Source organism: Lolium rigidum, chromosome 1 (assembly GCF_022539505.1).
Source record: "Lolium rigidum isolate FL_2022 chromosome 1, APGP_CSIRO_Lrig_0.1, whole genome shotgun sequence".
Taxonomy (NCBI): Eukaryota; Viridiplantae; Streptophyta; class Magnoliopsida; order Poales; family Poaceae; genus Lolium; species Lolium rigidum.
The window spans coordinates 339,994,565-340,022,020 of NC_061508.1; the positions used below are offsets into that span (position 1 = coordinate 339,994,565).

At 44.7% G+C, this 27,456-nt stretch overlaps 1 protein-coding gene and 1 long non-coding RNA gene across 2 annotated transcripts; both read left to right on the forward strand.

The window, feature by feature from the left end:
• The first annotated feature begins 7,181 nt into the window (after window positions 1-7,181).
• On the forward strand, window positions 7,182-11,039 carry LOC124700891. The gene is made up of 4 exons (XR_007001864.1): window positions 7,182-7,321; window positions 7,424-7,469; window positions 8,355-8,436; window positions 10,994-11,039. It is a non-coding gene; the product is annotated as an uncharacterized LOC124700891 (long non-coding RNA).
• Window positions 11,040-11,126: 87 nt separating this feature from the next.
• LOC124663986 lies at window positions 11,127-17,506 on the forward strand. Its single transcript, XM_047201611.1, has 15 exons — window positions 11,127-11,138; window positions 11,265-11,378; window positions 11,466-11,594; window positions 11,677-11,853; window positions 11,932-12,123; window positions 12,207-12,344; window positions 12,488-12,592; window positions 12,684-12,767; window positions 12,852-12,981; window positions 13,065-13,154; window positions 13,230-13,789; window positions 13,884-13,967; window positions 16,326-16,440; window positions 16,508-16,776; window positions 16,953-17,506. The coding sequence occupies exons 1-15, from the start codon at window positions 11,127-11,129 to the stop codon at window positions 17,307-17,309; spliced, it is 2,556 nt and encodes an 851-aa protein (XP_047057567.1). The 3' UTR covers window positions 17,310-17,506.
• The last annotated feature ends 9,950 nt before the right edge of the window (window positions 17,507-27,456 follow it).

Here is a 27,456-nt window from a genome sequence, read left to right on the forward strand (position 1 = left end):
AAAAGAGGGAGAGAAAGACATGCATGGCAATGGTCCAATTACCAGTTAGAAACACGGGCCTCCTTTTCTTTGTACATATACACATATGTAGACTGTAAAAGAGTTGTATACTTTTTTTCAGTATATACTCAGTGTACCAAATATATAGCATGATGGAGTTGTACAAATCTTGTTCGACGTATGTACATTATACACATGTACAGTAAGAATACCCAAAGAGTCCGTCACAGTTTCCCCTCCGAAAGTGCTTCACACACGACAATCTACGTCCCGATCCTTGTACGATAACTTCTCCACGTCGTGGCCGTGCTAATTACTCCTCCCATGGTTCCACCCATGCTAATCCAGCCCAAACCCAAACCCGCAATACTGCCGAACCATCAAAATCTGTCCAACTCCACCTCTTTCCTCCATACTCTTTTACGCCTACTCTTCATATGAGTGTAGCCGTTAGAGCTTGCATCGAGCTCCATCTCTAAATTTAATGTCGAGCCAGAAAATAGCGAGCGCACTCCGATTTACGCCACTGACCTCGCCACAGTCGGCGAGCTCAATTCATAAGCGTGTTGTCGCTAGCCACCATTGCACAAAACAAACACATTCGTGCCCGGAGCTGCCACTCCGGCTTCCCATGCTCGGTCACAAGGCGCAACGCCGCACGGACTAGACGCCTCGAAGCCTAGGCTAAACTAGACGACCATCCGTAGACACCGAACATCGTGCCAAAAGATGCGTGGCCACCGCCCCAACGTGCCAGCCATACCGTCCTACCGGCCATCCGATCGCGCCGACCTGGCCGACGGACTCGCTACCCATGTAGCACAAGCACGCCACCCTTGCCCTTGCTAGACCACGACCACACTCGCTACCGTCCGGAGCCGCTGCCTCGGCGCCCACCATATTCAGCTGCAAGGCAACCATGCCTAGTTGACGCAAACCTACCACACCACAAGTGTATGGCCTCCAAAGGCGGCACCTTCAAGAAGGTAGGGGCATCTCCGCGCAGAACCAGAGCCGCGCACACCACCGCCGGCCTTAGCCATCGCATCCCGAGGCCGCTCACCTGGCACCCGATGCACCCGATCTGAAGCTGCCTGCTCGCTTGAGCGCGACCGACTCGCCCCGACGCTCGCTTGAGCGCGGCTGGCCTCAACCGCACCAGAGGTAGAAGACCGTTAGATCGCTTTCATGCGGGCCCAAGATGCACGCGGCCGGAAACGGGAGGACACGCTCGTTGTATGCGCTGACACATCGGTTCCCCAAATTTGGTGAATGGATACGTCGGGGCAGACGGATTAGTTCGTTCGCGTCGCCCTGTTGAAGCGTGCACGGCCTATCCACCCATCCGCGCGGACCAAATCGAACACGCCAGAACCCGATAGGTCGGGCCGCTAGAGATGCCCTAAAGCTAAGTGAAAAAAGGATTATTTGATAGATGAGGCCTAACGTAAGAAGAGAGATGGTCTTATCCCGTACGTATTATCCAAGTCTCGACCCAGCCTGAAAACCCAAATTCGCGTTTGCCCCAGCCTCGCGTGAGAAACAACGCATCCACGTAGGATCGTATGACTGTCGGACGAAATTTGTCGTAGGTATAGCAAGACTCGTAGACATTACGTGGGCCCTCGGTCAGGTAAAAACGAGCCGAGCCAGGTCCTCGGTCTTCGGTTCCACGCCCCCGTCCTCGGATCGCTCCCATCGAAACCCTAGCAATTTGGCACCCTGACACCGCCGCATGCTGATCGCCGGCAGGTTACGTACGTCCACCACCCTCCGGCGATGATATGCACACACGCCCCCAAGTAGCAATCTGGATCGAGCCCGCACATGGTCGATGGCAGTATGGCATGAGATTCGATCTGCACGGTTTGTACACATGTGAGTCGTAAGATCTTGGATTTTCATCTAGCTCTGTCGATCTCCCGCTGATATGCTGATTTTTCGTTGCAGATTCTTACAGTTGCCGATCCATCTCTCGTCGACATACTGCAGTCCTGATTGATCTGTTGCCCCAACTTATCAATCCAACATATTAGCACGCCAATAATTTGGCGATGGCAGAAGTTGCCAAAAGAAATTCGAGCCGAACATTTGTTGACCTGCTAATATATTGGTTTGGTAAATCGATCCCATCAACCAATCAACAACCCCTATGAACAGATGCATAGGCCACGGTTCGTGATGCAGAGCACAGTGCAAGTCATGCATGCTTCAGGTGTCTACGGGTGCATGATCCAATCAGTCATGTTATGTGCATCGACATGCCAGCAGTATGTTCTTTCCAATTATTCTATGTAATTGTTTAGAGTACGTAAATTCTAACTCTGCACCAGATGTCTCTACAGTTCTGAAACATTGCACCCCTGTTTGCGTCATGTTGCAGTATCACACTTTTTGTTATTATAAAGGATGGGCCTGGCGGCTGGCACGGTATCTCCTGGGTCCTAAATTTCAATCAGCCTCTTCACAAAGAAGATACAGTATAACAAAAACAAAGGAAAGATTGCCTCGGGCTATAACGTGTGGAAGCTTTGCTACTAGGTATGATTTCTTTTCCCCGCATTGTTTATAATATAGCACTGAAAAGTATGCTTACAAAAATTATATGCACGGTATGCTAGTTCAGTGATTCTAATAGGCACAGCCTTCTATTCTAGCCTCAAATTTCAACGTTTTGTGATAGATACGTTTTATGTTTCAAAGTGGGCCACTGAAGCCAAGCAATAATCTCGCCGCCAACTTATGTTGTTTCCACCATGATAAGTTCTCCCGTAACAACAACAACAAGTCTTTTGTGGTAAGCAATCTAAGTTAGACTAGATATAAAACCAAACAGAAACAGAAACCAAATTTCAAAAGAATGAGAGGGAGAGAGAGAGAGAAAAGTAAACTAATCATCATTTTCATGTGGTCCTAGCAATAGCCAACTCTCTAGGTACATTCAAACATCTTTAGAGCAAGTACAATAAGTCCTAATCAGCTAGCTACAAGGATTAAAATAGTATATTTGTGTCTAGTTGGAGGAGAGAGAAGATGAGAGAGAATGTAAGTGGGCTCTTATGCAAGAGCTAGCTCTAGCACGTGCTCCTAGGCAAGTTGTGTGAATGAAAGGTGGACCCTCCATTGAAAAAGTAGTACATCTTTATAGCCAATTAGAGCAAGTTTAATAGTAGAGCCAACTGTTGGCTATAAGCCAAATGTCATGTCATCTATAGTCATCTTAGAGCCAACATGTATAATAGTGAGCTATAAAATTGTACTACTTTATTAGTGCATGGCCCACCATTCACTCTCACATAGTGCCTAGGAGCACGTGCTAGAGCTGGCTCTTGCATAAGAGCCCACTCCTCTTCTCTCTCCTCCTCTCTCTCCTCCAACTAGGCAACAATATATTATTTTAATTCTTATAGCCAGCTGACTAGTGACGCGGACTTTTGGCTCATGGGTGCTAGGCACCCCCATAGATCCACCGTTTATGATTGCTTGAAGATCAACCAAAAGTATAGCAAAATTTTCTGCCAGTTTCCAATCTATTCGAAATACACAGGAAATACCCGTACACATATCTGACATCACAGTGAAACCTGACCTTTGCCCCCACCCAATTGAAAGCCGAACAGAGCGAACATGTCAGTACAGGAACGCTCATTTGAATATTGGATTGCTCATGCACGATGCGTCAATGCTCAACGTCATGTATATATGTCGCCGGTGAGCTCCACGTTGGCTGCTTCCCGACGAAGTACCCCAGGTTCCTTATGGCGCTGAGCTGCCGGGAACCTCTCGCACACCTCCGCCGACGAGGTTGCACGAGAAGGAGCTAAGGAGACACCAGGTACTTTCACTGGAAGCTTGGCATCCTGGCAATGCGGTTCGTGAGCATGGAGGGCGCCGACCTCAACGCGCCGCCGCCGCTACCACCAAGGCACGGGAGCATCAAGTCAAGAAACATCCACCTCGACGCCGAGCTGCAGCTTCGCATCATGGCTACGGCGTGTTCCCTCTCGTCAGCGCGCCGCAATTAGCGCATGCCATGTTCGCGTTCAGGTCATTTCAGGTAGTGAGTTCGCCGCCGCACCAGCGTGTCCCCGTGTCGACATGCTCCGCTTTGGCGTCGTGCTCCTAGTGTTTGCCATGGGGTAGGTTTCCCTCGTGGTACTTTCCTCAACGCACACGAACTGGACGGGAATCGGTCACAGAGGGCAGCCAGAACGAGGTCCTCAACCGCTGCCATGCAGCTGGTGTGTAATGCCGTTGAGTGCACCAAAGCTGCACAAGAGGGAAAATAGGGTCGTATAGGATTATTTTCCGCACAGGAGAGCCGGCCCAACAACGCGTGCGCGGCATTCCTGGCATGCCAAGTGGCAGCAGCGCGTCGTCGCCTCCGTCGCCGGCGAGCTCCGTGACGTTGCCCGCGGGGTTGATGACGTGCGCAACGTTCCTGACCGGGAGCGAGGCTGATAAATCGATGCTACAGAGCGAGTATTGCGTTAGGCTGCGCATGTTCCTGAACAGCTCGACGGCGTGTCGGAGAGCTCTCCCTGGAAGAGATTAGCCTATGCAAGAACTAAGAGCAAAAGTGGAGAAGAAAGATGAATAGTGATGTCCACGTTGATATGGAGTACATCTACCGGTGCTTGCATGATGCAGCCCGTAATGTGGACCCTACCACGACGTGAGACAAAAAAAAATCTTCTTTCTTCTTGCGTGCGATCTCTCCATGCCGATCTACAGTTGCCTCGCTCGCGCCCGGCTCCTCCGGGGTGTCGTCCCGGACTCCAGCCGCGCCTCCGTCCCCTGGCTGGCACCCACCCTATTCGGTCGCCGTCACCAACACGGCGGACTGTATGAACAGTGCGTGAGCAATACAGATGGAGCAATGAAGTCGGTGACAGAAGGAAAGAAGTTGAAGCAAGGAAGAAGATGAAGTAATGGCGCAGATGAAGTAGTTGTGACCTGTGGTACAGGGATCAGCTATTATGAGGGCTCAGCCCAACGGCATTGTTGACTTTTGCGCGACGATGCTCCTGACACAGCTCTGACCAAATGGGCCAGCTTGGTACGGAAATGTGCTCCGATACATGAATAGAACTGATCAATACACTGCGCTATACATACATAATCTATGGTGTACAACGTGGACCGGGGACAGATGTCAACGGAAGCCATGGGGTGGTGTGGCACCCGGGTGCTCCTTTGTAATTCTTGCTGACTAGGACTTATTATACTTGCTCTTATTGTACTTGTTGGCTATATGTTGGCTATAGATGACATGCTATCTTGCTTATAGCCAACAACCAGCTACACTATTGGAGTTGCTCTTACAGTTTCCTCCCACGTCAACTTCGGGGGCCCGTCTCTCCTAATATTTTGCCTATCTTTAAGAATACCACAACTAACCGGGGCTTCCCAAGGCCCCGTTGGATATTCCAAAATCCTAGAAAAACTAAAGACCATTAACGTGTTTCAAGAAGAACTTGGAGCATCTCTAATAGATGACCTAAAGAGGACTAGGCCATGTAAAAACTGATTTTTTACATCGCATTTGCCCAAAAAATGCTGCTCCAACGGTGATGCAAAAAAAAAAAAGTAGCAATGTAAATTTTGGGCCAAGTGATCTAAATGTACATCACATGGGGTGGTGATGTATCCTATTTTACATCGCCGCACCACGCTGAAAGATCTGCGCGCCATCTTCCCCACAGCTGTCCCGTTGTGTCGCCGCCGATTTGTGCCATTCCCGCCACCCGCCCGCCCCAATACCACCGGATCTGCCTGCGTTGAGGCCCGCGCCATTGTTCCCCCGCCGAATCGCACCTCACCGTGTCATGATGCCGCCGCACCGTTGCCCCAAATTGTTGACCGACTTCCTTGGCATGCAGCTGCGGCAGTCCGGCCACTACGCCGCGGAGATTACCGTTGACATCGTGCGGTGGTGGCTCTGCACGTTTGTGTTTCTGTAGCTCGCCTGGCGCGCCTACGCCTTCGGTGCATGGACGTTCAGCCGCCCGCATTAGGAGATGAATTTCTCTGAAATGTGGAGCCTCAAGGAGACCGGGTTCCTCTTGCAGCCGGTGCGTATGCTCACCTACGAACATGAGAAGGAGAATCTTTGTGCTTTCGTGCATATTATTGCACACGAGAAGGAGGCAGTCTGTAGCGTCCAATGCTGGTCAGTCCAGCATCGTGACTCGGACTTGTTTAACAGCCTCAACAGCTTCGATGAAGATGAATGGGAGTGAACCCCGCCTCCAGCGCCCATGTTTAGTTATATCTATCATAGTGTCAAAGTTTAGGGTTGAACTATCGAAGTATAGGGTAAGTGTCAAGTCGAATTTCGATGATTATGGTTCAAGTTTTTCTCAAAGGTTAGGTTTCTGTCGAAGTCAAATTTAGATGTATCAAATCTATCTAATAAACTAGAAGTGTTCGAAATAAATTACAAGTGTTTGAATTTAAGCCGGCGTTGTTTAATTTGAAGTTTGAACTATCAAAGGAGAAGGATATGGCGCAGATCGCCCTCTTTTGCATCATCTAGTGTGTCACATGTGCCCTATTTTGCATCATTTGTCAAAATTAGCATCGTTTTGGTGATGTAAAAAATGGCAATGTGATGGGTCGCCTATCATCATAGGTCATCTATTAGAGATGCTCTTAGTAAAGTTGTGCAAAATCTTTGTAACAGATGAAAAGATGACGAACAATGCAATATATTTCCCATGTCATCAAATTCTTTTGTAATGGAATTATGAATTTACAATATAATATGGTGCACCGTTGCAATAAAATGAAATATAGTGCGCGAGATGGTGGTAAGTGCACAAATAATAGATGATGCCGATTGCTGTTTAATCTAGAGACGCATCATAGACTGCAGTTCAATTATGTTCTTCTTGTTCATCTGTCCTTGTGATCGACCACCCGCTAATCTACCGTGTGTGTTTTGTTCTCAGGAAGCGTTCCATTCCTGGGTGGTGAACAACTTAAAAAAAATGATTATCACTTCCATTATTTTGTCCCGAGAGCTTTCCCCTCCCCTGCCCCATACCCTGCACATCAACTCTGTGACCCGCAAGCACAACAAACCCCACGACTCTGATATTCCCGCACCACTGCCACCGGATATCCCACCGGTCGCCGCCGGTGAGATGTCCCTGCTGGGCACGGCCATCGGCGCCGCAAGTCATCAGCGACGCCTTCCACTCCGACTCTGTTCTGACCGAGATCTACATCGACAAGCGAGTGCAAGTGTCATGCATGCTTCAGGTGTCTACGGGTGGATGATCCAATCAGCCATGTTATGTGCATCGACAAGCCAGCAGTATGTCATTTCCAATTATTCTTTGTACTGTTTAGAGTACGTAAATTCTACTCTGCATCAGATGTCTATACTATTCTGACACCTATTTGAGTCTTGTTGCAGTATCGCACACTTTTTTTCTAGAAGGATGGGCCTGGTGATTGGCACGGTATTTCCTGGAGGTCCTAGATTTCAATCTGCATCTTTACAAAGAAACAACAAAAACTAACGAAAGATTGCCTAGGAATTTGATTCCACAGTACGATTATAGGGCTTCTTTGATTCATAGGATTTGTAAAGGAATTGTGTAGGATGATCCTATGAGAATTTTTTTTATACAAGTTGTTTGATTCATAGAAACACATCCTATAGAAATTTTGTAGTGTAAATCCTATATAAAAAAGCATTAGGTCATACTTCATGAAAAAATTTCTTTGCTACAATCAAACACACTCCATCTTCCCATAGAATTCACATAGGCATGGCATCTCAATCCTATGCTTTTCCTATTCATATGTTTTTCCTATCCTATGAATCAAAGAAGCCCATAATGTGTGGAAGCTTTGCCACTAGGTATGATTTACTTTTATCGCATGGTTTAGAATGGAACATTCAAAAGTATGCTTAAAAAGTATATGCTGGGTTTTCGGGAGACCACCGTTGGATATGCCCAAACCACATTTAGGTTCTTTTATTATGAACAAGAAAAACTGAAAAACACAAAACATATTTCGAGGCAAACTTGGTAAAGTTGTACCGCTTTATGGTAATAATAATAGATTAAAGGATGGACGAGCAATGCCCATATATTTCCCTTGTCATCTCTTTTTCTTGAAATGGAATAATGATTTTAAATTATGCTATGATGCACTGCTGCAATAAAAATAACATAGTGCGTGAGATGGTCGAAATTGCACAAATAGCAGATGCTGATTGCAGTTTAGTCTAGATATTCTTCTTCTTTGCATCACTGATTGAAGTTCAATTATGTTCCTGCGCATAAATCCCTGTGATCAACCACCTGCTAATGTACTAAGATTTGTTTTATTCTCAGGAAGCGTTCTCCATTGACGAAAAATAAGCACTCGTGGGTGTAGATGCATGTGTGACTAAAATTTGTTGGAGAGCGAAAAAAGGTTATTGTCAAATTTCCGGTACTTCAATTATGCATTCTCTCGGTTTTTAAGATAATATAGTATGTATTCTAGAGTCGTTGTCCTATGTTCAATTAAAGTTGAACCAAGTTTATGAAGGAACTACTCAGCACTAACATTTACAACAACGCATAAGTACAACTAGTAAGCATGTTATGTTCATAATTAATGAATCTAATGATCAATCAATTTAATGTGTAGGATGCTGATAGTCTATTCCATAATTTTTCCTAAACTAGAAGTTGAGTTAGGACAACCTCTTAATGCTCGCTTTGCTTATAGAAATGGGGGCCGAACAGTACCTTGAGGCTTCAAATACTTGTTGTTTTGAGCATTTACATATTCATAAGAAATAAATCTGACTAAAAACTTTCAAGCAATGTTATATTAAAATCTCAGGAAAGGTTATGCTGCGAAAATATTGTTTTAAAGAATGATTGGTGGTCAAAGATTTAAAAGCTCCACTGCAACCTTGTCCAAAACAGAGAGGGAGACTAGTAGAATTTGCATGTCCAAAACCTTGTCACAAACAGCATGTACTTGCAAACCAGAGACTATGTGTGCATCGGCATTGTATATACTAGAACGAAACATTAAATTTTCGTTTTGCTGAGGAAAACGACTCAATAAAATTGCTCCGATTAGTTTGGCCCGTACCGTCATCTCATCTTCCCCTGAACAAAAAAAAAAATCCCCTGTTACCCCTTCGACCTCGCGATGCCCCCAAGGCCTCCACCGGCGGACCTGCTCGTCGCCGCCGGCGAGGGGATGCCCTCTCTTGGCACGGAGGTCGTCCCCACACAGGAGGTCGTCGCCGCGGAGTTGGGGAAGCAGATCCAGGTCCCAGACGACGCCTCCTACCCCGGGTCCTGCCAGGTACAACCGTACATACCAGAACCCTAGGTAGACCCGTACGCTTGGTGATTCTCTTTCTTCCGATTGTTTGGCAAGCCCCGGTTAAATTCGGCGCTTAATTCCTTTCTACTTGAAAGATATGCGAGCTCTGGTAGATTCGGCCCTCAATTTCTTTCTACTTGGAGAGCCCTGCAAGGTACAACCGTACAAACCCGAACCTAGGTAGACAGACCCCTGCACCTGCTGATTCTCTTTCTTCCGCGAGAATTCGGTGCTTAATTTCTTTCTACTTGAAAGATGCGTGCTCTGCTATGGTAGTAAACCTGGAATTAGACTTCAGACTTTTGGACCTAAACTTCCTTGTATTTAGTTGGACTGGACTTGACTGGACGTGGACTTCAGTTTGATGAATTTTATCAGTTCCTGGCAGCTAGCTGCAGCCTGCTTGCACCATGGTAAGTATTATGGCTGCATAATTATTTAGAGAGATCAAGGTTGCTGTAGGAATGGATCGATTTCTGTTGCTCCGGATCGATGCGAGTAAGCTAGTCGGCCAGCCCAGGAGAACATCTGGCTATACGAGACAAAATCACAGTATGCAGTTCCATGCGCAGTGCCAGCGAAGGTCCATTCGCCTTAGGATATCCATCATTTTCAGCCAGTTGGACTGGATGGAGCTGGATGTTACAAAGTGAAACATGGACTGGACAACGATTACAATGCACGCTAAATGGATATTTTCTTTTTGGTTTTAGATTCGGGTCTTATTCCACATTTATCTGGTAGCGAGTCACTGTTCAGCTGGATGCATCTCTGTATTTCTTCGATTTTTAATTTCTGTGTTGGTTTCAGGAAGACCCATTCTACTTCGGATGTCATTCCTTAATTCTGATAAACTGTTCATTTCTGCTTACCTTGATTTCCATTTCTGTAACTGTGCTCGTATGATCTAGAAGCCTAAATTTATAGTACTCCTAGAATGGGGTTTCCTGGCTTCTCTTTCTGGAAGAATTCACTGTAGGTGTGCCGATGTAGCTACTAGTTTGATTATTTTGCATAGGTAGTTGCATGCATTGTTGTTTTAGGAATGAAAGACCAACTTTAACTTTTTTACTAGCGTTGGGAATGATCAGTCAGTTATATGGTTACTACAACCCGGTCATCATTTACTCATGGTGATGGTGTTGCTACAGTCCTTGTTTTCTTGTTCCTGTCATTGTATGAATTTAGACTTTTGTTCTATGTAGAAGAGGAGGGTGCATACAGCTGCACTGAGGGAGTACATCTGATGGTGCTACTCCATCAGTGTAGAAGCCTGATTTATGCATAAAATGTACCCTCCTAATTTTTTTTGTAGTCCTCCTGATTTATGCAAAAATGTACCCTCCTAATTTCAATGCAGTTGTTCCACTTCTCTATCTATGCAAGCAATAAGAAGAAATGCAAGGGATGTATATTGGACAGTTCATTGGAGCCAGCAACATTGTGTAAGCAGAGCATATAGTGGTTAACGGGTATACATGGGCTAGGCGAAGCTTTGCTGGTTATAGAAACGTGCATAACAATTAACACATCGTGTTCGAACAATATGATTTTATTTGTGGCAATGCACACACATTAAGCTAGTTATAGTTAACTACTTAAGTTACAACTTTCTCATATGTTTCTCTTGGCACTATTTCAGTTAGTGGACTCTGCCGTCATTGTAACAGAGTTGGACTGTGAATGTATACGTTGCAAAGTAATCCTGTCAAAATACAAACCTCTTGGTGATGTGGCCGTATCTAAGTGGCTTGGATCAGTTGTTGGCACTCAAAATGGAGAGGCCCGTAACATTGATTTTCTCGTGGATATGGTCAATCGACTTGTGAGCTCTTGACACCTCTCGGTTTTTGTTGTGTTTTCTCTTTGCCTTGCTCTCTTACATTCTAACTAGGCTGTTCCTTCTCTTGTAGGCTCCCAATACTAATTGGGTTCATGTAATGGAAAATCTTGATCATGAGGGTTTCACTATTCCTGATGAACCAGCTTTTTGTTTACTGATGTCTGTATATGCCCGTGCTTGCAAGGTATTTATACAATTGTTCATGTTCAGCTATTTCAAGAGACTCAATGGCTATGCTGACCAAATTTGACAAAATTGTTCGATTGCACAGGAACCATTTCCACTTCATGCTGTTTGTGGGTCACTGTGGACAAATATAGATGGGCAAATATCATTATTGAGGCATGCAGTTTTGGCTCCTGCTGATATGTTTACATTTTCACACTGTTCAAATCAGCTGGTACGTCTTTTGACAAAATGTGCTTTTTACTCGTGACAAAAACTGTACAATTCTGACATCTGATTTTTAAAATTTCCTATAGGCATTTCCTGACTTAGCTAGTATTAGTCCGGGTAATCATGCTTGGTACTGCCTTGACCTTCTGGAGGTCTTATGCCAACTAGCTGAAGTTGGAGATGATGTTTCAGTGCCATTGATGCTTGAGTATCCTTTGGAACATTGTCCTGAACTATTACTTGTTGGTCTTGCACATGTCAATGTAGGACTTTCTGCTCCCACCCTGCTATATTCAGTTTGAAATAATTTTACTTTATTGAAGTTCCACCCTGCTATGCAGACCGAGCGTAACCTTCTTCAACAAAACGTGATGTCCCGTGTATTCTCTAGTGTACTAAAGGACACTGCAAAAAGCAATGTAGTGAAGCATCTCTGGGACATTAATCCCAGCCTTACGCTTCGAGGGTTCGTTCATGCTCATTCTGATCCACAGAGTCTTCTGAGAATTGTTGATCTATGTGTTGATTTAAAGGTTTGTACATTAACTGTAACTTCGTCAGTTGTAAAAAAATTGTTAATTTGTTCAGAGCTGATTTTTATCTTCACTTGAAACAGATCCTATCTGATGTCATTGATTCTGCTCCATTTGCATTCAGCATTAAATTTGCTGCTGCTGCTTCAAGGAAATACCATAGCCATGTTAAGAAGTGGCTGAGTGAAAAATCAGCTGTATACAAGGGCCGTTTTCTTGAGGTATATATACATGATTATGATAGTAAATTGACATGTCTTGATTATGCATCCTTAGGCCTTTCAACATTTTATCAGCACATCTCTAGCAATTTTGATTGCCATTTCTGAGTTGTATCTTTCCGTCTTACCCTTTTCGCTCCCAGGAATGTGTTAAATTCGTGAAAGAAATTGTGAGCAGCACTCCAATAGAACAACCTCAAGCTAAACTTATGAATATGTATTGGGGTTCCTTGCCGCTCTTTGTAGAGGTTGGAATTAGTTCTTTTCTCATCATTTGTTCTGAACTTCTTCTTGGCTCGTTCTGTCAGTTTTATGGACACACATTATCCACTTTTGCAGGTTTGCCAGTCTTGCTTAGAAGAGCTTGTGTCCACCCAGATATTGGATGAAAACTCTACCGTCCCCTCTGACACAATTTGTAAAGTAAGATTATATCATGCAGTTTTAGTTAATGAAATATTGTTTTACTAGAATTCTAAAGATCGATTCATCATTTTCTGATGCTAGAAACTTGAGGAACAAGTCAGAGAGATGACTGGGAAATATATATTTCAACGTAATTGTCTTGATGTAGTTGGAAATCACATTAACACGCTATTAAAGGAATGCCGGTCATCAAACGATCTTATTACTGGAGGTATACTCGCGGTTCTGTGGGCTATTAAAGTCTAAATAAATATATTCTCATGATCTTATGTTTAAATTTTTATGCGTATGCAGAAGAACAAAAGGTTTCTCATTTGAAAAAACACATATGGACATATCCTTATCCTCATCAAACCCATCCTGATCATTTTGAAACAGAATTTGGTAATATTCCAGAAACCTTTATTCTTCAGTATAAATGCCCATTAGCATGCATTAATTCATATTTTGTTACTGCAGGACCTGTTATAAAGGAATTGAAGGATCTGATTAAATCAAATGATAGCACATTGAAATATTTGTTGAAGGGAATATCTCGTTTTTGTATTGGCGATGATTCATTTCGTCAAGTGGATGACATATTTGTGAGAAACAAAGAAGCTTCGAAGAGAGCTGGTGCTATAATTTGCGAGTATCATGATTATCTCTGCAGATTTAATGTTGAGATCTCATGGCTTGATGGGGCGGGAAAGCAAATTGAGCAAATTCATCAGCTTTTATCAGGTTATTCTCCTGTTTCGGCAGAATTGAGAAGTCACATTCGTGAGCTCAAGACAAGAGTGCGTGTTCTTCCAAAGGAATGCCCCCAAAATTTGTACTCACGCTGTGAAGCTTTAGATGAATTGGGCAAACTTTGGGTTGACATTGACATATTGTCAAAGAAGCTGATATCACTTACAGAAGCTGCTAAAGACCTATGTCTTAGATCGAAAAATCAAAGGATCCTTCTGATTGAGAAATGTCAGTATGCTACCAGGTTTTTCAATAGCGACGATCGCTTAAAAGAAGAAGGTTCCAAAGTAAGTACTTGTTTCACAGCATGATTTTTTTGAGGATATTTGGTGAATACATATTTGATGTAAATTCCCCTAATAACAAAAGCTCGCCTTTCAGGTGTGCGAAGAATTATATGGTCTTGAGTTTGAGGTGGAGCAAGCAGCGTTTTGTTTTTCCCAGAAGGTGCCTGAATATACCCAGGTATTTATGTTTAAGGAAGTAGTAGGCTCAGATGAGCTCATTGCATTAGTTTTATGTTAAATCTTAATACTCTGTTGAGAAAACAATGACACGCTGAAAGCATTACATGTGTGTACACGTAAAACTTGTGTCTAAAAATGAAAACAAATGTTTGCATATGTGGTTTTTGTCAACCATTACAACTAGCTGTCTACTATGTAATCTCTTTTACTTTTGGCAGATGTTCTGTATAATCTAGTCGTTTCATATAACCTAGTCGTTTCTGGCCCATGGCAATCTAAGGTACATTGGTCAACTTTACGTTGAGTTATACCCCCATTTGTGCCCTTTTTCATCAAAATCTAGCTTAGTCTCTTGTTTGGATTTTAAAACTGTAGTATTTATATATCAGTCTTCAATGCCGTGGGCACCAGATACCATAGCTTACGAATGCTACAGTTTTTTGCGGTTTTGTGAAAACCATGTGTTTGGCAATCACATACTATACCACCATATTTGGCCACACTTTTGTTAGTTCATGTTCGTTTTACTAAATTGACTCAAGCCACCTGGTTAATATAGTCAACAAAATTATCAACAACGAATGTCTTCTCTCGGTGGTACTACTAGTAGCTATAGACGTCTCTTCTCTCCTCTTCTACTGTTTCTACAGACCATTGAATATCATTTTCTCTTTCTCTGGTTGCTGAATTGAGTAGTACTACGGTTCAGGCAGGAGGCGATGGAGAGAACGGAGAAGGAAGAAAGCGTTTTCTTTGTTTCGCAAAAAGGAGGTCTTGACCCTCTTTTCAAATATTGCAAAAAAAACACAGTTTTGATTTTTGTTTGGAGAAAGGGTTAATTTTGAAGACCCTAATTTCTATTAAAGTAACCTTGTTGTACTCTACATCAGAAACAGCAGATCGGCACTGCAATTTTTCTCAGACAACCTGCAAATCACAGGCTATGCTAAACAAGCAAATGTGTCCCCTAACATAGCATGCCAGAAGACAACAGGGAGAGCAGCCAAAATTTCAGCAGATTTTTCTTCCTCCATCGCTGTTGCTTACAATGTCTTCTTGTTGTTGGTCTCCAACTTGTCCCTGACTGGTACACTTTGTTTGATAGCTGTGACAACAATCTGGCTCCCGATTTGAGAGTTTCTTGCCTTCTCTTCTTTTCACGCAACACAGACCAGGAAGAGATCAAATAATGAATCCTATTAGTAAGCACCACAGGTTATCAATTCTAGTTTTCCGGAAAACAGCATCATTTCGTGTTTCCCATATTGACCATCGGATTCCTCCAACCCCCTACAGCCACACCAGTTTTGTGCTTGCTAGAAATTTCGTCAGCCAGTTTTCAAATAGACCGGAAACAGATGCAGGCTTACTAGAAAATTTGAACACACAGCAAGCGACATTCCTAGCAAATCTTGCCAAATGGCACAAAATAGAACAAGCGATTAATGCTTTCGCTGTTAAATTTAAACAGTAAATATCTGCTCTGGTGTGCAGAGCACAGCACGAGTGGCGTGCCCTCCCACCTGACACTGCAGTGACCAAATTTTCAAATCCCGGCGCCACCAAACCACATAGGGTTCAGCGGTAGCAACGTACAGACACTTTTGCTATAACTGTTTAAATTGTAGTACTGACCATCTATCCTCCCAGAATCTCGCTTTCTTCCCATTTCCTATAACTCTAGAACAACAGAAGTAGAAGAGATCCGTTACTCACATGAGCCCTTGCTAGAAACACGAGTCACCTGGTTTCAGATTAACACCTGACAACACAGCCGACCCCAAATATTTCTTTTGGAGAAAATCATTCGATGAACTTACCTAGGTTGCCATGAACCCCAAATATTGATACAATTAAGATCCAGAACACCCAAGCCATCACATTCCTTCGGAGAGCAAACAATTGGCCAGTTCACAAGATGGTATTTCCTTATGCCCTGGTCCTCTCCCCACAGGAAACCATAGGTTGACCAAAAAGGCAAAAGCTGAAATGGACCCCGAGAGCTAAAAATGTTAATCTGAAGGGAGGAGAGGCTAATCCAAAAAAACAAAAAAATCCATGCCAAAGCTAATGAGTGCAGGAGGAAAAATACAGTAGTGGTTTTAGTTCATAAATGGGTTGTGATCACAGGACAGAAAAACTTGGAAAATCACATTACAAATTTTTGTAAAACCTTTTTGGCCAACCTATGGTTTCTGGTATATCCATGGAATTAGGCCATATGGCCCAAATTGATCTTCAGAAAAACTGAGCAGCCAAACACACCCTTATTCGTATTCTTGAAGTTTTAGCTTCAGTTTTTTTATCTGCATAACAAGAAACTGAGTATGCACTTTTATTTGTTACTTTTTACTAGGATTGTCATACAAACATGAAGTATGAACAGATAATTCTTGACAATGCTAAGTCCTGGAGAACTAGGCTGCTGCTTGGGAGATATATATTAGGAGAGATGAGAATACAGGGACGAGGTATGTGTACAGACATTTCATTTATATTTTTGCCACTTCTAGAGCTAAACAATGAAAATATTTCCAGACATGTGTTCCTTTGTCTCGACTGTGGTCATGACAGAGTCGCTCAACAAAAGAGAAACAGCTCGTCGCCATGTGCACTCTGGTCCACGGTTGAGGCCCAAAGAATTTGACATTAAACTCTCTGAGCATCATCTTCTAGATACTATGAGAGAATATTGCGTCAAGAACAAAAGAAGTGGAAAGGAGAAACTGGATGTCTGCCTGGAAAGAATGGTAGAATCAGGTGTTGTTAGTGAAAGTGCATACAGCAGACCTGATGCAGCAGCAACGGTGAGTTTTTTGTTCAAATATGTAGCTGCCAAACTGGGTTTTGATCTTACTTTCTCCAACTTGTACAAACGTTTAACATTATTTCTCTGTTTTAACATGCATGCTCAAATTTTGGAATGTATAGCTGCAAAACCTGAAGTGACTTGAATGTTCTATATTTTCATTTATTTATACAGGAATCCACTCGATACCACATATCTGGGTTTAAAAAGATGAAGGTAGGGAAAAATCATGCTGAGGCTTTTCATAAATTGGATGACGGCAAGGTTTTGGTTGGGACTTTTGGGATTACGAAAGGCTATTATAGCCTAGGGCCAGATGATCTGTACGATGTCCCAAAAGAAGCTTTGTTGGAGACAAGTCCAGCTGGGAACAAGCTCACTCACGCCGTTGTTCTAGTGGGTTATGGTGTGAGCCCTGAGGGTGTTGCATATTATGCATACCAAAATTGGTATGGACCAGATTGGGGGAAAGATGGATTCGGCAAGGTATCCTGTCGTAGCATCAGGCAGCTATACTCTGCAACGTTGTAGATAGCTGTGATTACTTAATGAGCGCAGAGCAGAGGATGCTTGGCAGTATTTTCCTCCAACCAAGTGATGTGAGGTGTGTATGGAAAGCACCGTACAATGAATCAGCGTTGTAGCAACGAGGCCGTCCACCAAATTCGCAACTTACGATGTCCTTCCTATGAAGGAACTGAATTTTGAATGTTATGAAGTATTTTTTAGGCATGAAGTGGTATGTCTGAATATGCTATGCCAAAAAATTCCGATTCTTCAGTTTTATCATAATCATATTTCTTACAATGTATAAAAAATCGTCAGTTTAACTTCAATGGCTGTAACATTACTCTATATTCCAAAAACTTCCATTTAAAAACTGGCTAGACAATTTCTGAGAAAAGCATTTGAATCTAAAGTACCGCATATTTTTTTATTCTTGAGTACGCTACTTAATTTTTTTCCCGAAGTTGTTAGATCTACTTTTTTTTACTTGTAATTGATAATTTATGTAAATTTGAAATTCCTTGTTACGAGCTTGTAGCCCCTTTTCTGGGAGCACGATATGGCCATTCCTTGTTACAACGCATATATATTTTTTTAATTGTATCCAACGCTTTAGGTGTTTTACACCATAACCTTTTCTTTGGTATAATTAAGGCATTCAAAATTAAACCGTATACTTAACCCATGACTCCACTCTATCAGCTGGTTCATCTGAAGTTTGACCCGTTCCTAGTAAGGAGCTAGCTGTGCTCGTTGTTGGCAAATGGCAAAGGGGCTCGCCTCGTTGGTGGAGCTTGTAGTCGTTGTTCCGGAGCTTACAGGGAGGGTTCGTTGCAGACATGCAGTATCAGCGGAGGGTTCGTTGCAGACTTGCAGTATCAGCGGCCGTCTGTACTGTACTGCGGACAGACTTCGCCGTCAGTCTTGCTCTGATTTCTTAGGTCATGGTTAAATTAAATTTAGAGAAAATCAATTTGAAACAACATATATAGAGATAACAAAAAACAGAGATGACACGCAGAACCTTAAGCAACACATTTCCAAGCACTTAAGCAAAATAAATGTATGGCTGACAACGCCCAGCTATGTAGCAATACAGCACCAGCTTTCTGACCAACTTATTTATTTCCATCCTGCTTATCATTGCCAGACGCCTCATTTCCTCCCCAACAGACCACAAGACAGTCCCAAAATCCTCCGTCTTTCAGCCCAAGCAGAAACAGGAGGTGAAGGGAGGAAGGAAGAGCACGACCAAGCAACCCCGCCTCTCCGTTCACCCCTGTCGTGAGTTCCCTAATATCTCCCCGTTGTCTTAAGAACCGATGCTTTCTCTAGGAATCAAACTAGTACTCCTCGGTCCACAACATGATGTTTTTATTTTGTCAAAATATACATATATCTAGCATATCTAGATACATGCATAATTTAACAAAGTTGAGACGTCTTTTTATTTAACGGAGGGAGTACCAAAAAAGCATAATCAGAACCCTACCATGGGGTTTATTTTGGGCAATCCATAATTCGATTTCGAATATGGGCTCGGAATTGAATTGGACTAAGATTCCAAATCCAAGATGGAAATGAATTGACTTCTAATTCGATTCCGTTGTTTGGATGTGTATGGAAACTGCTGTCGGAATCAAAAGGGTGTAACCAATTCCAAATCATGTTTAGATGTACAAACTATGGAATTTGACGTTTTGTTAAATTTGGCTATTTAAATTTGTGTTTTCATGTTGAGTTTATGTCCATACCTAGCTAGCACACACAAAATAATCTTCTAGGTTTGTTTAGGTAAAAAAAAAGCAAACAATTAAAAAAATCTTCACTGCCTCCAAGATTTGGAGAGACAGGGGAGACGGTGAGGCCGCCGTCGACCTCCATGTCCCCTACCACCGCTCACCGCTTAGCCCCTACCTCCGTCAGCCGCCGGGAGCCTGTGAGGACGACGCCATGGAGAGGCTCGAAGGAGGGCAGACATGGGGAGTGGTCAGCGCTGTCGAAGAGGCTCGGGCGAGGGAAGATATGGGGATCGGAGAGGATGACGCCATAGAGAGTCTCGGAGGAGGACAGAGTGCCGCCGCCGTCGCCGTTGACTCCCGCTGCCATTCCAGTCCCGCCCGCGATCGATCTAGGGTTAGGCCAGGAGCCAGAGGTCATAGCGGAGGGAGACGAGGAGGGGAGGGCGTGGACGAGAGAGGCGAGGGAGGGGAGGTCGTACCGACGCCGGTGGTGGCTGCTGCAGCTCGTGGGCGGCGGCCCGAGCGAGCATGCTCTTTTTCTATCGGGGGGAAGGGGTAAGCGAGCGGAGAGGAGAGATTCCGAGCCTTTCCAAGGTCGCGAGCTCGGGAAGATTGAACCAAACCGTTACACGTGGGCGGGGGCTCAAAATTAAGCCCAGTTTCCACGCCCCAATTCCAAGGGCAAGCCATGCTCATTTGATTCCTGACATATATAGCTCCGCGTTGCGGCTACGTCATCGTCGAACTACTCCGACGACTCCGCGTGAAGCCCCGAGCCACCACCCTCACCCCCCAAGTCCCGGTGAAATTAGTTGATACCCGGGCTGGCTTTAATCTAGTGTTTAGGAACTAGTTATAGTTAGAACATCTCCAGTCGCGTCTCCCAAAGCGTCCCCCAAACCGCGCCGGATTGAGCGTTTGGGGGACGTGTTTTGTTCGTCCCGCGTATGGGAGACGTCGCTCCCCAGCCGCGTCCCCCAAACGCCGCCCCCAATCAAAAATTCAAATAGTTTGCAATCAAAAAAGATCGTTCCCGCCGAATCGTCGCGATCAGAGTAGCGGCGATCAAAGTACTGGCGCGCGATCATATTACAGACCGGTGGTGCATGCTAAATTAGAAGAAGGGGTTGTCCGACGGCATCGTATCCTGAGTCGACGATGGTCCGTCGATCACGATCACCTCGTCGCGATCTGCCCGGTGTTGTGCATGCTCCGTCTGCTCCATCGCCGACACAGAGCCAGAGGCCGACGTAGGTGTAGCAGTAGAAGACGCGTCTGCCGACTCTTGCTCCGCGGTTGCTGCCGCTGCCGCTGCCTGGGCCGCCGCGTCGGCCGCAGCCTCGGCCACCGCCATTTTGGCTTCAATGTCGTCGAGGATCTGGCCTTTGAAGAAGTAGTGCGCCGCCCGCGTCCGGGGAGACATTCCCTTTGTCGACGCTCTCAGCAGGGACATGTCGTCCCTGCATTTCTTGAGCTCCAACTTCTCCTCTTGCGTCTGGAGCAGCTCCGCCCACCTTTCGTCGGCCTTTTTGTCGCGGGAGAGAAAGGTCGAGGAGACGTCGGCGAGGCATTTCGTGATCGACGCCTGCGTCTTCTTAGACGACGCAGCGTCGGCCAAGGCGGCCTTGGCAGCCTTGTTGCCAGTAGGACGCCCTGCCGACGTTGCCAGCGGCGCGTCCAGATCAATGGCGTCCTTCCCCTTGGACAGCGACATGCGCGTCAACTTCCATTTGTGGTTCATTTTGAGCTTGCTATAGCAATGCGTCAGCGTGAAAGTCTTGTGACCTTCCAAGTTCTTCCGGTACATATCCATGGCCCTGTCAAACAAACCAAAGGAAGCGGAATCATTTCATCGAACACAATGTAGGCGCTACAGATTATGTAAGAAAGAGTCGTACCAGTTGGGAGACGTCTGCGCCGTTGTCGCCTCTGTTCACTAAGTCGTGATGGTACCCATGGAAGGAGTTCACCGACGCCTGGATGATGGCCCATCGCGTCGACATTGCCTTTTGGATCCTCTTCATTGTCACTTTCTTGTAGTCGTTGTTGATGAGCTTGCGCTCATCGAACTCGGCCTTGATCCTCGCCCAATATTTTCCGTATTTTTGGTTGGCGCCAATGATGGAGTCATGGCTCACCGTCGCCCACGACTCGCACAGACATAGATCCTCCAAAACCGTCCACTTGCGGCCCGTTCGCGTCTACCTCCACGAGATCATCGTCAGCGGCAGCCTCCTCGCCCTCTTCCTGGCCGCCCTCTTTGTCCTCGTCGTCGTCGTCCTCCACCCCCTCCTCTTCCTCCTCCTCCTCGTCCTCACCCCCGTCCACCTCCTCCTCCTCAGCACCGGCGCCGTCGAATTCGAGCAGCCCCCTACGGCCAGTGAACGGGGCGCCGTCCAGACCGGGTCCTGCCTCGCACTGAGCAGCTTGCTCGTACGCCAGGGAGTAGAGGTTGTTGGGTTTGAAGCCGCCATGCGGCAGCGCATCCTGGTACTGGGGCGACAAGTTAGGAGTCATGCACCCGGGAGTGCCGGAGGGGCCGTCGTTGTAGAAGGCGGATGTCGATGGAGAGATCACTCTCGGAACGTACGCCGGCAAGGACGTACTCCATGGGATCGCATTGGTGGCGGCGATACACCCGGCCATTATGTGTTGGTGCTGGCGCGCCGCCAGAGCCTTCTTCTCCTGTTCCATAGCCCTCCGTCCTTTCCGCTCCACCGTCGCCATCTTCCGGCGCAGATAATCTTCCTGCCATTGATCATCGGTCCATCCTTCCGGCTTCTTCTTCGGAGCCAGCGCCTTCCGCGGCTTCGCGAACGGCGCTTTCGCCCCTTTTGTCTCATTGCCCGGCGGCTTCTTGGCCATCTTTTTTGGGCATGTCGGCGGCGCCATGCAATGGGGAGAGGGTAGCGGCGGCGGGTGGACGGGGGGAGGGAGAAACAAATCGGCGGGATAGGAGAAATGAATCGGCGGCGGGATATGTGTTGGGAGGCCAGAAATGCGCGGCGGGATAGGCGCGGTGTGGTGGGAGGGGTGGCGGGAGTGGGAGACGAATTTCCCCTGTGCCGCTAACGCGTCGGGCCCGCGTCGCTTTGCCTCGCTTTTCGTTGTTTCCGGCGTGCCCGGTGCGTCCCTTGTGGGACGGGGACGGGCTCAGGGCGCCGGACACCGTATCGGGCCGCGCCGGACAAAATTCGGCTTTGGGGGACGCGGCTGGAAGCGTTTTTGATCCGGCGCGCCCCAAATCGGTTTGGGGGACGCTTTGGGGGAGGCGACTGAAGATGCTCTTAGTTCCTCTTTCGAATCGTTAGAAATAGTTTCTAAATTAACGTGAAATGAAAAACAAGTTTGAAAATCTGGTGCGAACTACTTCTAGCTCGAATTTTGCCACATATGTCCTGTACACAAGCAAGTGTTGCGGTTGGCAGTTTGCGATGCTAGAGATGCTCTAAGGCATCTCGAGCGGGGTGACCCATCGGGTCGTGTTATATCTGATACGGTTCACGTGGACAGGCGGATCAGCCGCTGAAAGAATATTTCATGATCTCTAGAATTTTGTGTGTCTGGGCAACAACACCGATGGTGATCTAACATGTTTCTAAGTGTGTCAGATGAAGTAAGTGGTCACTGATGTTAAAATTGATCCCTCCAAAAGGAAGAAAAGAGATGTGTTGAAAATGCCCCAGGTCAGCACTACCGGTGACACGAGGCCGGCAGCTGCACCCCGACACTGCCGCTGGACTCTGTCGACCAAGTGTTCTATGATTTCTACAGGGCGGCACTGCCGATGTTTGGAGGCTGGCACTGCCGCCGAAAAAACTCCAATGGGAAGAATTGGCTGAGGGGTATTTAAGGGACCCTTCTTCTACCTTGGACAGCTGCTCCTTCTCCCCAAGAACACCACATTAAGTTGAGCCACGAAATTCATCAGATCTCCTCCCTCAACCACCCAAAGCTCTCGATATTTGGAGAATTGAACGAGAAGACACCGATCTACATCCTCACCCAAGCAATTTGCATTTCCTCCTCATTTGCATGAGGGCCCTTTTGCTAGAATTCCTTTTGGAAATCCTAGTTGTTGTTGCTTGATTTGAACTTGTTGTTGTCGTGTTGTTACAACTATTGGGAGCCTCCAATTCAGTTGTGGATGTGTGCCCCAAGAACCTTGTAAAGTTCGTGTTTCCACCTCGAGTAAATCCCTTAGTGGACACGTGAGCTAGGCCTTTGTGGCATTGCTCACCGGAGAATAGGGTGAGGCCTTTGTGGCGTTGGTTAGGCCTTTGTGGGGACCACTCCCCTCCAACGTAGACGTACTTCCCCTCAAAAGTAAGGAACAACGGGAATCATCCCTTGTGTCTCCGCATGCTCCACTCTCGGTTACCTCTATCCTCTATTGCATTATCATATCTTGTCTAGTGATATCTTACTTAGTTGTATACCTTGCCATATAGGGAAATTCACATAGTTACATCTAGAGAATTCACCTTTGTGTCAAGCTTTAATTGAAAAAGAAATAAAAGTTGGGTAGCACATATTCACCCCCCTGATACGTCGCAAACGTATCTATAATTTTTTATGCTACATGTTTGTTTTACACCAATTCCAATATGTTTTATTTACACTTCGTTGCACTTTTACACATTTTTCGGCACTAACCTATTGACAAGATGCCACAGTGCCAGTTCCCTATTTTCTGCTGTTTTTAGTTTCAGAAAAGTTATACATGAAATATTCTTGGAATTGGACGATACAAAAGCCGAAGTCAATATTTCTCCGTAACGAAGACGAAGTCCGAAGGGGGCACGAAGAGGCGCCACAGGGCGGCCAGGCCATCCCATGGCGCGGCCTAGGGTCGGCCCGCGCCTAGGGGTGGTGTGCCCCCCCAAGCGGCCACCGACCTCGCCCTTCCGCCTATTTATTTACGATCTCGGGAAAAACCTAAACACCCGAACCTCCATCCATGAAAAGTTCCGTCGCGGCCGACATTGTAGACCCTAGCTCAGGAGGGTTCTGAAGCTCTTCCCGGCACCCTGTCGGATGGGGAGATCATCACCGGAGGCCTCTACATCGCCATGCATGCCTCTGAAGTGATGCGTGAGTAGTTCATCCCTGGACTGTTGATACATTTCAAACGTATATATAATTTTTGATGCCCCATTCCTTTTTTACACTAATTCATATATGTTTTGCTCACACTTCATTGCACTTTTATACATTTTCCGGTACTAACCTATTAACAAGATGCCACAGTGTCAGTTCCATGTTTTCTGCTATTTTTGTATTTCAGAAAAGTTGTACAGGAAATATTCTCGGAATTTGACGAAACAAAAGCCAAATTCAATATTTCTATGTAACGAAGACTGAGTCCATAGGAGAGTCGAAGGAGGCAGCAGGGTGGCCACTCCAGCCCTAGGCGCGGCATGATCCTGGCCCGTGCCTAGGGGTGGTGTGAGCCACCTTGGCCTCCACCGATATTGCCCCTCCGCCTATTTAAGCACGATCTCAGGAAAATCCTAGATACCCGAGCCTCCATCCACGAAATGTTCCGTCGCGGCCGCCATCGCATAACCCATCTCGGGAGGGTTCTGAAGCTCTTTCCGGCACCCTGCCAGAGGGGGAAATCATCGCTGGAGGCATCTACATCGCCATGCTCGCCTCCGAAGTGATGCGTGAGTAGTTCATCCCTAGAATATGGGTCCATAGCAGTAGCTAGATGGTTGTCTTCTCCAATTTGTGCCTCATGTTTAGATCTTGTGAGCTGCCTATCGTGATCAAGATCATCCTTATGTAATGCTACATGTTGTGTTTGCTGGGATCCGATGAATATTGTATACTATGTTGAGGTCGATTATATATTCATGTCATATGTTATTTGTGATCTTGCATGCTCTCCGTTGTTAGTAGATACTCTGGTCAAGTAGATATTTGTGACTCCAAGAGGGTGTATTTATGCTCGATAGTAGGTTCACGCCTCCAGTTTTCTGGGAGAGTGACAATAACTTCTAAGATTGTAGATGTGATGTTGCTACTAGGGAGAAAACAATAATGTTTTATCCGAGGGTAATTCTATTGTTTACTTTACACACATTTCTTAATGTGATAATCTATTGCCTGCAACTTAATATTGGAAGGGGTTCAGATGATAACATGAAGGTGGATTATTAGTCATGGACGCAGTTGGATTACGGTCTATGTATTATGTTGTAATGCCCAAACAAATCTCATAGTAATCATCTTGTCATGTATGGTCGATATTCTATCAATTGCCCAGTTGTAATTTGTTCACCCAAAATGTTATTTATCTTTATGGAGAGACACCTCTAGTGAACCGTGGACCCGATTCTTTCCTTTACACTGATAAATTCATCCACTGCAATCCTGCTATGTTACTTACTGCAAAGCTCTGTTCTCTTTAATTACTGCAAACATCTATTTCCACTTGATATGTCTAATCCTTTGTGTTCAACAAACCGGTGAGATTGACAACCTCACTGTAAGTTGGTATTTTGGTTGTGTTGTGTGCAGGTTCCACGTTGTTGCTGACGCCGGTAGTGCGCCCTGCCACTAGTCAGCTAGCTACACCTTTAGAAGTCACGCATTTCTCCTACTGGTTGATTAAACCTTGGTTTCTTACTGAGGAAAACTTACTGCTGTGCTCATCACACCACCTTCCTCTTTGGGTTTTCCAACCGCTTCCACAACAACCGCCAACAAGATTGTCTGGCGCCATCGCCGGAGCACCATCAAGATTTTCTGGCGTCGTTGCCGGGGAGAAAGAGGATTTCTGCAAGGGGAGTCTCTCATCTCCAATCTCTTTACTTTGTTATTATTTTGCTTAGTTTATTCCATGCTCACTTTCCATGTTGATGTTTCTTGTTTTTATTTTCACTAGTTAGGCTCAATTGAAAACAACAACAAAAATTAGAGAGCTTTATAGTATTTATCTTGAGTTAGGACATGAAGTGTTCGAAGAGAAAATTAAAAACCTATGGAACTTTATTTGCATGCTAATAGCAATGTTATTAGTACTAATTCTTTTAACACCACTATTGCTAATGCTATGGAAAAGTCTAAGCTTGGGGAAGCTAGTTTTCATGAAAATGATCTTTTTTACTTCCCCCGCTTTAGAGGAGAAATTTTTCTATGATGATTACAATGATGAATATGATATTTTCAGTCCACCTACTATTGAGGAGAAAACTAATTATGATTACAATATGTCTCCTATATCTGATGATTATGGTGATGAGAATAATAATGATAGTTATTTTTTTGAATTTGCTCCCACTACAATTAATAAGAATGACTATGCTTATGTGGAGAGTAATAATTATTTTATTCATGTGGCTCATGATGAGAATGTTTTATGTGATAGTTATATTGTTGAGTTTATTCATGATGCTATAGAAAGTTATTATGAGAGAGAGAAATATGGTTGCAGAAGTTTTCATGGTACTAAAACACCTCTCTATATGCTGAAAGTTTTGAAGTTACTCTTGTTTTATCTTCCTATACTTGTCACTTTGTTCTTTGTGGATTTATTTATCTACAAGATTCCTATGCATAGGAAGTGGATTAGACTTAAATTGTTTCATATTTCCTCCTTGATGCTCTCTTTTGCTTCAATTCATATTTCTTATGTGAGTATCTTCTCAAATTACTGAGCCTAGCTGAAAGGCGTTAAAGAAAAAAAGCACTCTTGGGAGATAACCTATGTTTATTTTCTGTAATTTTTCTTTTTTGTTGAGTCTTGAAAGTTATTGCCTCTGTAATAACCTATCATTGTCGTTTTTATTTCATTTATGTTCCAAGAATAGCCTTTAATAGGAAGAAAGTAAGATTTGAGGAAGTTGCTATCTAGAAACAGATTATGTGCTGTCACCATAAAAATTCATATAAATAGCCATAGCGGAATTTCCAGCTGCCATTTTTATGCATATGCCTCGGGTTATTATAGAACTTTCTTTAGTTGACCACTTTTCGAGATGAGCAACACAAGATTTTCGAAGAAATCGATCTTTACCTGCTGTTCTATTTTGACATATTTCTGCACTATTTGCATTTGCCCCTTAAATCTCTTGTTTTTAGTTATTTTGATCAAAGAGCTTTTTGAAGAGTTGCTACAGTAGCTAATGCTTTAATAAATGTTTGATATATGTTAGAACTGAATCCAAGTGGATTTGTTTATTTTGATTGTACTAATGCTGCTAATAGAGAATTGTGTTAAGTTTTGTATGAAGGAAGTTTTCAAGTGTAGGGAGAGAAGAATAATGTGATGAGATGAAGAATGGACAAAAGCTCAAGCTTCGGAATGCCCCTGCACCCCAAGAAATATTCAAAAGGTACAAGCTTCAAAGTTTGGGAATGGGCATCCCCTCTTCATCAACAAAGCAATAGGTCATCTCTCTATGCGCTATATTTTTATTGCT